Below are 14489 nucleotides of genomic sequence, written 5' to 3'. Positions count from 1 at the left end.
TCATTTAATTGAGGCAATAAATTTATAAATGTAATCACCTCTTTTCTAATTTCACTTGGATCCTTGATTTCATTCAGTGGCACAATAAAGGTTTTAGCACGTGGTCCCATATTAAATTAATTTCTTCAACAAATATCTAAAGACTTATCTTTTTATGAGAAAATTTGAGAGAAAATCTTTTTTTTTAGAGAAGCCATTTTCCTATACACTGGTCGGGCGGTGTGCTTGTTCTTTTTATACCTTTGGAAATCCCTGATCTATGGGGCACTAAAATACAAATCTACTGAAAAGTGATCCCACACATTTTGAAACTATAATTGTTTTCATATCTTGAAAACTACTTGTTTTCTTAGAATTTTAAACGTTATTTTTGTTTTCAGTGCTCCTGAAAGCCTATGATATAATTTTAAAGGAGTTTTTGTTGCAATGAAATGTGAACATATAGAATAAAATAATTAAAATTAAGTATTGTAGTAATTAAAAAAAAAAAAAACGGAAGAAGTTTTGTTTCATTTCCTTAGGATAGGATTTCATGCTTTTATTCTTAAATCAACTTCTGCTTCTTAATACAACTTTGAGACAGATTATTTTTAGTCACAGAGGCTGGTAAGTAACCAGTCAAGTTTAACATATATAACGAGTGTCCTGGCGACAATTTTAACATCGGAAACTGTCGCAGTTTACTATACCTTGCAAGTTAAAATCTAACCGCCCTAAATATGTATAAAATCGTTTGGAGGTGTGTGTGATTTAGATAATCTCATTGCTTAAAATATCACATAAAAATAAACATTATGCATTTTTTAGGAACATTTCAGTACTTATACTGTTTTTTTATTATTATTTTTTATAAACGATCCATTAGAAAACCTGAATTTGTTTTTTTTACGTTTAATTCTACAACAATATTTACCTTTTATTGTTTATGTTTAGTAAAAAGGGGAGGAAAACTAGTTTGTATTTTTTATTTTTGTACTTTTTGAGTATTTTATTTTGGCTTTGAAATGCACCATAAATTGCTTTTTGGGGGCCCTTATTTAGAATACAGACCATGCTGAAACAAACATTATTATTAGAAACCGATTCTTACCCCATTTAAAACAAACCTTATATCTTACTTGTGTAGAGGCAAATAATTAGGTTGTTTCCGAAAAGCAAACATCCTGACAATTTCTGTTTATTTTTTCATTTTTTGGCAAAAATTAATCCATCTAATTAGATACATAATTTATGTTTTGAAACCCTTAAACATCTGCAAACATGCTAAATTGAAAGGTAACTTGATGTATGCAGACCTTCAGCATCATAAAGCCAAGCACATGTGCAACTGCCATCACGCAAAGGCAGCACGCGTACCACAGATTTAACCAACATAAATCCAGTTCAAACAGACAGAAGTATATAGAAGCCAGAAGTAACTGTAAGAAAGAAGAGAGAATATACTGACACCACCAAAAAATGCATCAAAGCATAGAAATTAGGAAAATCTACAACAGTGTAGTAAGTAATCGGCAATCAACAATTCCCCCACTATCCAATAATCATGTAGTTGTTTGCTCAGCAAACCAAGAAGGCTAACATGCTTGCCAGTCAGTTTGCCTCCAACTCCACACTGGGCCCTGCGAACCATTCTTTCCCAGACTTTCCTTTGCAGACAGATGCAACACTAGACGATCTGAAAATCGCCCCTTCTCAGGTGCATGCTATCATAAAAAATCTTGACACTTCAAAAGCATGTGGACCTGATCTCATCCCGGCTGTGCTATTTAAAAAGTGCTCTGTCGAAGTAGCTCCAATCCTCTCCAAACTTTACAACAAATGCCTTAATGAATATTGCTTTCTTGCCTGTTAGAAAACCGCTTCTGTGGTACCAGTTTTCAAGAATTCTGGCAAAAGAATTGACCCAGTAAATTACCGCCCCATTAGCCTCCTCCCACTTTTTGCCATAATATTTGAGTCCATAATTAACCAAGCTCTAGTTCATCACCTTACAGATGCTAAACTTCTGACCGACCAACAATATGGATTTAAGAGAGTCCATTCCACAGCAGACATTCTAACTGTAATCTCCAAGTGTATACACCATTCACTTGACAAAGCAGGGGAGGGTAGAGCGGTAGCTCTAGATATATCTAAGGCTTTTGACAGGGTATGGTATGAAAGTCTTCTCAGAAAAATCAGATGATACGGTATCACTGGAAGAATACTTAACATAATTAAATCCTTCTTAGATAAGAGAAAAAACAGGTTGTCCTCGATGGTTGTACATCTAAACAATATGATATAAATGCGGGAGTGCCTCAAGGGTCTATCCTTAGACCTCTATTATTCCTAATATTCATAAATGACCTCCCTGATAAAATGGTCTGTGAGATGTGTATATATGCTGATGACACCACGCTCTATAACAGACACAACAGGTAAACAAATGAACACATATCTAAAGAAATGTCAGAAACACTAGAGGATGACCTCCAATCTGTAATGAAATGGGGACAAAAATGGATGGTCACATTCAATGCTGCCAAGACAAAACTTGTTTCCTTCAATAACTACAAGAAACCTTCTCTACCACCAATAGCAATGGCCAAAAACTCTTTATCTGAAAGCACATCTTTTAAACTCCTCGGCCTAACGTTCACAGGAAACATGAGTTGAAAAAATTCATTGAGAACATTGCCAGGACCGCTGTGAAAAAGGTAGGTTCTCTCTACAGTGCTAAAAAGCTACTAACGCCCAAAAGTATCCTGTACCTCTATAAGGCCACCATTCGCCCATGTATGGAGTATTGTTTTCATATTTGGGCCAGGGCATCTGCTACTAGTCTCTCACTCCCAAGTAAGGTTTAAAAGAGAGTCGCCAACCTAATAGGTCCTGAACTGTCATCCAAGCTTCAGCCTCTGTCCCATCAACATAATGTAGCATCCCTCTGCCTGTTCTACAAGTACTTTAACAGTGAATGTTCTGACGAACTGCAAGCACTTGTACCCCTTCTACATAAATACCCCCGGCAAGCAGTAAAATCCCACTCCTTCACAGTAGAAATCCCTAGATGTAAGAGAGCCTTCTACTCCAGTAGTTTCTTCCCCAGAACCTCTAAACTTTAGAATTCCCTTCCAGGTTCCTGCTTCCCCAACTGTACTGACATGCAGAAGTTCAAGTGTACTGTGAACCGACATCTTGCTGCCCAACTCCCCACCTAGTTCCCCTGTAGCCTGTGTCCCTAATAGTAGCTCCCTACATCAAAGTTGCAATGTGCCATGTTTGGAGTGAAAATGTAATAAAAAAGTTGCAGAATAAAACAGTGTCAATTGACGGTTTTGAACCATTGATAGTCGTAAGAATAATGTATGCACTAGGAAAAGCCATTTGATGTACTTAGAGAAAAGCATTTATCATTTTATCTTGTATGATTTTATGTAAAAAAAAAATTGTACCAATTCCTTCTAACTCAATCTGATGCACTAACTTCTCTTGACTTTATACGCCACACCAACTGCGTGCAACTCAATTCAATGCACCAATTCCTTGAAACTCAATTTGCCACACCAACTTCTTGTAATTCAGTTCATAGCATCACTCTTTCTAATACAATTCACTGCATGGGTTATGGGTGATTTATGATATTACTCCTAAATAACTTTAGAGTCACCCTTACATTGCTCTTGAATAAGTGCATTCTTGTACTCCAAGGGTGTCCAGCGAGAACATGCATACACTATTCTTGGGATCTTCTGCATATGTCCATCCCATATGATATGGAGAACAACTGAATGACTAAAAATGCCACAATTGTAAGGATTATTCAATAACTGCTTACCAACATGGATGGAAAATAGAGCGGGTGGAGATCTCAAAGAAACAGCCCCTTTACAAGTTAATTTTTTCTTTTTAGATAATTATTATTTTACCAACTTGCATGAAAAGAGATATGTAAAAAAATGCTTAAAACCATTTATATTATGCAAATACCATCAGTAGTTAAAAAGTTATGAGAATTTTAAGTGCCAAAATTTAGGCTTTTCTGTGGACATTTTTCTTTAGAAAAAGTGGGCTAAATTACGGACCTCAACATTTCCAGAAATTCAGTAATTTCGCCACCATTTATTTATTTTTCAAGCCATTCTCATGAAACTATGCACTCTTAGGTAAGATTATTTGCTCTTTCTGATTATGCAGTCAAATCTGATGTATCTCTTTACCATAAGCCATTAATTATAAATTAAGGTGTACAAATTTCAATTTTTTAAAAACTGATGCATGGTATCATATGGTAGGTGTCTATAAGTATTATAGTGGTATTTAAATATAGCTTTTTTGAGATCAAGTATTTTTTTGCCTTCTTACCAAAGGTGAGCTTAATCTGGGGTGTAGCCATTGAATGCCCAAAGAGCATTCATAGCCGGTATTTACTACTCTGCTCCAAGAAAAAAAATTGAGTAGATATGAATTAATCTCAGAAATAAATCAAAGAAAATTTTTCACATAGATTTTGGATTTCTGTAAAAGATGGAAATTCCCATCAGAACTTATGCATTTTGGAACCAGTCCAATTTTCAATTTTGTAAATCCTCTCTATCTGGCCCAAAATATACCCCTGTTTTCTGAGATGCAACCATAAATCGTACTCTACATGAATCCTTGATGTAGCTTTCGCAATACCAGGATACCAGGAATCCTGATTAGCAACAACTATATATTCACCAGTTGATGATAATTTTTGTCATTTCTATTCTGTTGTTTTACTTAAAATTAAACTATGTAAACAAAGAAATAAAATGGTAATTTTTTACCTTGTCTCCACCTTAACATTTAAAATGATTACTTTTATAGATTTTAGGGTATGCTGAAAACGAATATCACATTTAAATTGTCTGCAAATAAGTAGTTTTCCGGATATCAAGCAACGTTATTTATTATGTTATCACTGGTGACCATCTTGGTACATGCAAGCACGCAAACGTAACCCCGAGAAACTATGTGCAAACGCATGTACCAAGATGGTCATCAGCAATAACATAAGAAATGACATTGCTTAATATCCAGAAAGCTACTAATTTGCGGAAAATTTAAATGCGTTTTCAGCATACCCGAAAATTTGAAAAGATAGTCCTTTTAAAAAAACATGTTCAGGTGGAAAAAAGGCAAAAATTTACAAAATGCATCACAATGAACGTCTTTATCGAACCGCATTATTATTGTTATTATTATTATTATTATTATTATTATTATTATTATTATTATCATTATTATTTAGATATATTCAGTTAAAAAACGGGTTTGTTTTACAGATTCGAAAAAATGGTCTTGATAATGAGTTAAAAATAAATTCAAGTTTCACGATATATTTTATTTAATTGTAAGGTGAAAGTACAGAATAGTTAACAAAACACCCTTCTTTCCCTATGTTAATAATGAGTTTCTAAATAATAACGTTATTATGTCATCATGGTAGCATAAGTGCACAATTACCTTTTATTTGTTATATATTTTTTGTTTTTTGTTTTTTTACCACTAAAAAACAAACGCATGTACTTAGTACATTTTGTTGTTTTTTAACATGTGTACTAAAAGAGTTAAAAACAACAAAATAGTTTTGTTTGGAAATCAAATCTAAAAAACTTGCTAATAATTTTTTTTTAAATTGACAAAGTCAGAATAAAAAATTAAACTTTTTTCTGCTTTCGTTTTGAAAGCCGAAAAAACAGTTTTCTATTTTTAAGAGAATACAAACTCGTTAATACCCTGACTGTAGGTAGCTCGCCGATGGTTAGTGCACAGCGAACCGTTTTCTTTTAAGCAGATTTGAATTTCTATAAAAGATAACATTTTAAAGACATTTCTGCACAATTATTGATTATTAAATATTTACATATTATATAGGAAAATAATTCTGGAACTATTATCTATATGAAAATGGATGATATATACCGATTTATCTTATCAGCTTTGAAATATTCTTGGTCAACTTTGCTCAGTCGTAACTTTGCTTCCTGTGGTCGTAAAAATAAAAATCAAAGACCAGTAGAGATGGACTTCTTTGTTTATATAGCTTGTAAAGTTTCAGCCATATCCAATCGAATTTAACCCCGCGCATATGTATCCAAACGTAACGTATGAAATGTAAACAGTAAAAAAACAGTTTCCCTTTTTGGTGTAATCATTTTTTACCGTATATTTTCATTTTTAACTTTGAGCATAAAAACATTGCACCCATGAAAGAAAAATGAATTAACATCAATGGAATGCTTATTATTTTCTTTTTTCATCAATGTAATTCTTTTAAAAATTGACCAACAAATAAAAAAGATATGACTTGGTGAAGCACATTAGGTATGTAATATTGCCAATGTCCATGGTAATACAGCATACACTTGTAATGCTAAGTTTACACCAAGTATTAGTCTTTGCACCTATCCTTTGCCACATGTCCACCAATACCCAACCTTAATTTGATGGAATCTGCATATTCATCCTTGCAGATGATTTTTGTTTAGGGATGCAAGCATAGGACTGAAAAAATATGAAATAACAAATTTCAGATGCTCTTAATACACTGATGCAGTATTTTTTTTACTCTTTTTTAACTCAAATAAGGCATATTGCCACTTGGAATATATGGGGCTACTACAGAATCTTGTCTGACAGGTTCTGTTGATAGTTAATCATTGCGATATCAATTCACGTTACATTTCAACTTCTGCAGGTTAGTAGAGTCAGTGAAGCAGGAAACCCGGAAGTAGTTCTAAAGTCTAGCAGTCCAAGAGCAGAAACTGTTAGGATAGAAGGCTTTTTAATATCTAGGGACCTCTACAGTAAATTGTGGAACTTTGATGTTTGTTGGTTTGGTTGGAATTATATACATCAAGGCAGCACAAGTGCTAGGAGTTCATTGGAGTGCATTCCATTAAGGTATTTTTAAAAAAACGGCTACAGCTCTATCTTTTGCTGCCTTATCCAGTGCATAGTATATGTGTTCAGAGATAACCGCTCAATATCCACAATAGAAGGGACTGACCTAAATCTATTATTGGTCAAAAAGAAGTTTAGCGTTTACTAGATGGTGGACGAGGGCTTGATTGATTAAAGACTAAGAATTTAGCAAAAAATGGGAGGGAATTGATGAGACAAATATTGAGTGCATTGTTTCTTTTTTTAAATTTCGCAATACTTCTACCACAAAGACAATTTTTCAGCTATTGGAGAAGAAGACTCGCCTAAACATTTCTTAAAGAGTTTGGAAAAGAGATGCTCTTGATCAACAGAATATTTTTTAATTAGTATGGCAGAAGAGCAATCAGGACTTAATATTTAAGCAGTGTGTAGGTATTTTATGATATTACGGACATGAGAATGATGATTTTTTAAGTCAATGAGTGTGGTTTCTCTATGGTAAGGGAAATTTTGGAGGGAGTTGTTTGTGAGGTCTTAGTTGAAGCAAGCAGGTTAGCTTTCCCGGTTTCATTGTTGATTGTCCATTATTAACCACACCATTATAAATTTTCCAGGAATCATGAGATCCTATTTTCTACAACTCGATATGTTTCTTGATCACTTTGATATGCCTTCTTTTAGCTACTGCTATTTCACTCTTACAATTATTTTTAATTTCTATAAACTTTTGTCTATTTGTACTTTGTCTGGGGATAAAAGCATGAGACTTCAAAAGTATGTAAAAATGACTTTCAAACACTTTTATTACACTGAAACTGTACTATAAAAGCAATGTCTTCAACGATAATCCAGTAAAGACACTAGTATATGGTATATTCCACAACAAATATTAATCAAAACAGCAGGATCTTTTTGCTATTGGAGTCACCACAAAGAAACCTAGTCCTACAATCGACAAGGGTGAGGTAGTGAGTACTTACATAGTTATTAACATCAATACCAAATTTTGCTACATATTTGAGGTTTCTAGTTTTTTCATTTTTCAATCGATTCTACATGGGATAAATAGACATACACTATCAACCGAATGCAAGTGTAGATCAAAAATCAAGTTTTCTTTTAGTAGTCATCATCTCCTTGAAGTTTCTTGTCCATTGCATTCATACTCATACTGTCACTGGCAGCAACATATATTTGCAACACAAGTTCTGCCTCATTCCTAATTACCTGCAAAAAACCTTGGCAAGACTACTCGCTTTTCTCTCATGCCCTGTTGGTGGTATCTATTAGCATATTTCAATGCTAGTTTATCCACCTAATCATTCTATGCTGACAATGATAGATAATTGTAGGAAATGATGTACACTGAGTTTTCATAAGGAAAAGCCTTACTCCTGTAAATAATATTTATCACATCAGGAAATTTGTTTTAAAATGAGGAAACAATCAAATGAATAGATTTTCAATCCATACAAATAATCGAAAATATGAAAAGTGTTCGGAAATAATTGTTTCAGATATGACACTTTCATTTGTGTTGTTGACATATGCTGATATGGATATAAGCTGACATTTATAATACATTTCATAATTTCCAAAACGATATTCAAATCAAATGCAATGCTATATACTTATTGCTATTGTAAACAATAGTCTGGTTGATAACAAGTGGCTCTTTGAAGTACACTTAAAGATAAGCATATCATAGATCTAGCAACACAATTTTTTATCATAATAATCTCCTTTCTCTTTGTTTTCTGATGCTAAAATCAGTATCAGCATTACACCACCACAGGTATAGACTTGAAAAGTTTAGTTTTGCTAAGTCTAGCATATTCTCTTACTTAATCTGGTCCAGAAGCACTCATAATCAATTAATGTTTCAACTTTTCCCAGACACATTTATTTAGCAAACGAATATGTCAGCACAACCTGCTTCTCTCATTCCAGTGAATGGCACAATAAATGTGAATAAAGCTTCTTTTATTGAAACAAAATATCCCATTTTACTGCCTTAACTGCTGGGAGACCATGAACACACCACCTGTTTTATGCATGGGTATGAAGCAGTTAAATTTCTTCATCAAGCACCACTGACACTTGAACTCTGCTTTCTTAAACCATCCAATATTGGATTGATTGGGGTCTGCACTATGAATTTCAGATATGAGTTTTAAGTAAAATATGTCACCATGCCATTGAGATAGTTTGTAATACTCTGAAAGAAAACTCTTTCAACTTTGGTTACATTACATTTTCCTACAACTGTAATTGCTTTTAGGTCTTTCTTCAACCGTCATTGCTTTCAAGTTTTCCAACAACCGTTAATTGCCTTTAAATCTTCCTTCAACTAAAAAAAAAGAAACGATTCTTACTAAATTATTGAATGTTTGTTTACTTGAAAACGGATTTACTAAAAGAAATTGAGTAATTAAATTAAAAATATTGTCTTATTTTTTAAACCACTATGCATAAAGATTTATTCATTACAAAGTATGAGGGTGCATTTAAAAATAATTTTAATTGTTCTAATTTTGCAGAAAATATATAAAATATCTTTTTTGAAATTAATCTTTCAATTGTTTTTAATTTTGCAGAATATCCTCCATTCATGAAAAACAAGTATCATTGGATGTGAATGGATCTTCATTCTCTTGGCTATTTGAAATATGGCAATATCTTACGAAAATATATTTTAAAATGTTAACAAATTTATATTAAATCGCCTATCATTTTGAGCAATTCAAATATCTTCCTTTTGTCGAATTTGATCTTATGATGATATATTGGACAAAAAATGTTATTGTATTTTATCTCTTATTAGTTTTATTTAGTAGAATACAATCTTGAATGCTTGTCGCAAATGCACACGCCTAATTTGCATATGATTGCATATATATTAATGAATAAAGAAATCTATACAAATATAACATTTTCAATCCATAAAAAAGTTTACACATAAACTACAGAGAATTGAATAATACTAAAGAATCTCAAATATTTTGCCTTGAAAATGAGTTATAAATCTAATACTGAAAGGGGTTCATATTTTTGTGCAGTATGTGGTTCGTTTTTTACAAGAAAATACCATGTGACTATTCATATGCGAACCCATACTGGTGAGAAACCATATTCTTGTGAAATATGTGGCTCTTCTTTTACAATGAAACATCATGTGTTGCGCCATATGTTAACACATACTGGAGAGAAACCATATGCTTGTGAAGTATGTGGCTCTTCTTTTACACAGAAACAAAATATGCTAAAACATATGCAAACACATACTGGAGAGAAACAATATTCTTGTGAAGTATGTGGCTCTTCTTTTATAGAGAAACAAAATATGGTGAAACACATGCAAACACATACTGGAGAGAAAGCATGTTCGTGTGAAGTGTGTGGCTCTTCTTTTACAACCAAACAAAGTATGTTGCAACATATGCGAACGCATACTGGCGAAAAACCATATTCTTGTGAAGTATGTGGTTCTTCATTTACAAGGAATCACCATATGTTGCAACACAAGCGAACGCATACTGGAGAGAAACCATATTCTTGTGAAGTATGTGATTCTTCTTTTACAAAGAGACAAAATATGTTGCGACACATGCAAGCACATACTGGAAATCGACCATATTCTTGTGAAGTATGTGATTCTTCTTTTACACTAAGACAAAGCATGTTGCGACATATGCAAATTCATACAGGAGAGAAACCATATTCCTGTGAAATATGTGGCTCTTCCTTTAGCAGGAAACAACATATGTTGCAACATATGCAAACACATACATGAGAGTTTTGAATGTGGCTCTTCTTTTACACTAGTGCAACATAAAAAAAACTGGACACTAAAATGCGGAAAATGCTGACACTACAGAATAACATACCAAAACTAGTTCTGCTAGGCTGTATCTGCTCAGAGGAGCAAGAGGTATGGGTCTCTCAGAGATTGACCATCAGCATCATGCAACTATCATGAGCACTGGACAATATCTTATGAGCTCCAAATATCCAAACCGAAACATGGAGCATGAACATCATGAAACAAGAGCCAGCAGAACTACGTCTATCAGGAAACTAGGCAAGCATTTTGGACAAGACTGTCTTACAAATGATATAGTATCAGAAAACATACCTGCTGCAGAAATTGCACAAAAGAATCGCCAAAAATACACAAAGAACTTCCACTGAAAAAAAAAACTGGAAGAATAAGCTAACCAACAACACATTTTCTCGATGAATTCATCCAGGAAAATATAGAAGACACTATAAACTGATTAATAAAAGTCGTTTCACTATGGTCAGAAGAGAATTATAATGGCTGCCGAATATCAAGGCTTGATGATCAATGTTCTTAAGAAAATGAGTAGTCTTAGCAATGACAGCAAGTGCAGGTTCTGTCACACAGAAGTAGAGTGTGTGAACCACCTGACACCCAACAGTAAAGTTCTGTTGGGGAATGGTTATTATACGATGCAACATAAGGGAGTGTGTAAAAATCTCCACTCTAAATCTGTAGATCTGTAAAACATTGAATATCGATTGAAGCAGAAAATCCTGGGAACATGCATACCAAAAAGTACAATCAGAATAAATTCATACACCATCCACTATGACTATCCAATTCCTACAGCTGCATACCTAGTAAATGAAGCCATAAAACCTATGATAATGATATGGGACAAGAAGGAGAAAGAAGTAAAGTTATCACTAATCGTGCTGGGTTAAACAGTGCTGAAGGGAAAAGATAAAGAAATACCAAGGTCTTATGTATGACATGAAAAAAAACTAGAATCTTAAGAAGGTCTCTATTCCAGTTATAGGACCAACTGAACCCATGAAAAAGAATTTAAAAAGCTACCTCGCAAATATACCTGGTGAACCAAGGGCAAGAGAGATTAAGACACTTTCACTTAAAGGGACAGTTAGAATCTTGAAAAGTTCTCTCAGTTTAAATATCTAAGTTAGTGGGTGAACGTTTGGCATCTATTAGGATGCTCCATCTCCAGCTTGAACAAATTGATAAAAAATAAGAAGAAAGAGATATTTTTAAAGTCTGTGGCTCTTTTACAATGGAACACACAATGTTGAAACATACGCTAACACATACTGAAAAAAAACATTATTGTGAAGTATGTGGATAGTTAACATTGAAACAAAATATACTGTGACTTATGCGAACGCATACTAGATAGAAACTATAGCTTTGCTTTCAGCACCAACATATCTTGAAACACACGTGAACATATATTTGAAAGAAACAATATTAGTTATATTTTGTTAAATAAATCAAATATCTTGCATGTGAACACATAGTGTAAACATAATTATATTCTTAAAAATATATATATCACTTTCCTTTTACACAGATACACTATGTTGAAGCAAACTCGAATACATACTATATATAAACGCTATGTGCAAACCATGTGGCTCTTCCATTTTACACAAATTTAATATGGTGATGCTAAAAAGAGACCATATTTTCAGAAATTATTTGCATCATTTACAATGTTGCAACAGAGACGAACAAATGCTTGATGGAAAGAAGATTATTTTGCAGTCTTACACATAAACCACATGTGGTGTAACAATAGGTGTGTCAGAAATTTCGTGAAAAATAGTGAATAATTCCACCCCATCTTTCCAAGCTTATAACTCCTCGAAAAATGCAATTCAAGCCCTAATTTATTTTCAATTAAAGGGTCAAGGACCAAGGTTTCATTAAAAAAAACAAAAAAAACAACGTGCTTTTAAAAAAAAAAAGGTTTTAAACTTCGGACTTTACAGGTAAATTTCTAAAAAAACACCACTTTTTTTGTTTTAAATTTGAATATATCATTTATTGACCTTTTCTCTTCAATTTGTGATATATAACACTTTGGTGAGTAAATTAATTATTTACTTTTTAATAGACATTTCAAAATGGGAGGCATGAATTATTCGACCCCCTGTCTCTCCAAGCTTATAACTACTCGAAAAATGTAATTCAAGTCCTAATTTTTTTTTCAATTAAAGGAGCAAGGACCAAGGTTTCATTAAAAAAAAGCAAAAGAAAAAACAAACAACGTGGTTTAAAAAAATGTTTTAAACTTCGAACTTTAATGGTAAATTTCTAAAAAAACACTACTTTTTTGTTTTAAATTTGAATATATTATTTATTGACCATTTCTCTTCAATTTGTGATATATAAAACTTTGGTGAATAAATTAATTATTTACTTTTTCATAGACACTTGAAAATGGGGGAGCGTGAATAAAAAAAAACGTTTGTCTAAAATATTATATTCGGTTTATTGGAAAGAGCATAAAATTTCACATTGACCCTGAAAATATCGTAAAAATAGAATCAATAGAAAAATTTTGATAGATTTTTAAAATTTAAAAATTGAAAAATATTGAGTTCGTAAAATTCATTACTGTTTTAAAAAAATATTTCTATTACTTTTAAAACAACTTTAATAGTTTATTTTGGAAGTATAATCCATAAAGAAAATAAACAACCCACTTTTAAAAGAGAAATTACGAGTTTTTTATATTTTATTCGCAGTTTCGTGTTAGGGGTGTCAAAAATTCCTACAAAAATTCTGATACACCTAGTGTAACAAATATGTGCACATAGTGAATTGTAACTATATTTCTGTGACGTATTTCTCTCTTTGTAACCCTTTTTGACCTGAATTATTATGTAGATGATTAAAAATATTTATTGTTATTTTTAGTTTAAAGAGTAATGATACTATGATTATCTTCAAACGAAAAAATTATGAAGTTCAATAGTTGAGAATTTTTGCCTTTCATAAACTTTGATTATTATCCATAGTGCTTGAAAAACGTTTATGACAACAAAATCTTCCACTTTCTGAGATAGATGGTTGCATACTGAACTAAAGGCTAAAATTATTTTTATTTTTCATTAAATTAATCCTAGATGTTAGTAATAAAAATTATGCTTATGCACTTTGTTACCGTGCTATTTTTAACAATCGTATTTACGTCTTAGTCATGTGTGTGTATGTACGTACAATACAAAACATTCAAACAGCAGGTATTGAATAATAGGGAGCTAAAATAACAATAGCTAAAATTATTTTTATTTTCCATTAAATAAACTGCAGATATAATAAGATAATAAAAATAATAAATAGATGTAATAAAATAATTAAAATTGTGTGTATGCACTTATGTTATCATTCTATTTTTAAAATGGTATTTACAAATTATTACAGTCGCGCGCGCATGTGTGTGTGTGTGTGTGCTACAAATCACTCTAATGCTTACTTTAACTAGACTGAGCTACGGCAATGCGTGGTCGGGTACAGCTAGTTTAAAATGATAACAATTAATCGTGTTGCAAAGAAATTATCTTTTAATGATTTTCTTTCACATTTCAGATTTCATTTTTAATTCTAAAGAATGTCCGCCTTTTAAGAAAGAAATTCATTTTGAATTTATCAAAATATTGAAAAAATATCAAATCGATATGTATTATCATTATTTATTGAAGATTATAAAAAATCAAAATATATAAAAGTAAAATTGTGTTTCGTACTTTCAAGGTTGGCTATTTTCACCATGAAAGTATTCTATAAAATA

At 32.3% G+C, this 14489-nt stretch overlaps 2 protein-coding genes across 2 annotated transcripts in view; both read left to right on the top strand.

Moving 5' to 3' along the window:
- The window catches only part of LOC145252540 (uncharacterized), a 22914-nt gene extending 13382 nt beyond the window's left edge, over positions 1 to 9532 (top strand). Inside the window, exon 2 of the mRNA XM_080112094.1 lies at positions 9492 to 9532. Within this exon, the coding sequence (XP_079968220.1) occupies positions 9492 to 9532 (41 nt within the window). The remainder of the gene's footprint in view (positions 1 to 9491) is intronic.
- LOC145252723 (uncharacterized) lies at positions 9496 to 13122 on the top strand. The gene has a single exon (XM_080112571.1). It carries the CDS (start codon positions 9908 to 9910, stop codon positions 10685 to 10687), a length of 780 nt encoding a protein of 259 aa, XP_079968697.1. The 5' UTR covers positions 9496 to 9907; the 3' UTR covers positions 10688 to 13122.
- The last annotated feature ends 1367 nt before the right edge of the window (positions 13123 to 14489 follow it).

The sequence above is a fragment of the Euprymna scolopes genome, chromosome 3 (assembly GCF_053919585.1).
Source record: "Euprymna scolopes isolate OS-2025 chromosome 3, ASM5391958v1, whole genome shotgun sequence".
Taxonomy (NCBI): domain Eukaryota; kingdom Metazoa; phylum Mollusca; class Cephalopoda; order Sepiida; family Sepiolidae; genus Euprymna; species Euprymna scolopes.
This window is presented reverse-complemented; position numbering and strand designations above follow the sequence as displayed.

Excerpts from the sequence above, each read along its gene's own strand:
- LOC145252723 (XM_080112571.1), top strand. The coding sequence starts at position 9,908 with ATGAGTTATAAATCTAATACTGAAAGGGGTTCATATTTTTGTGCAGTA.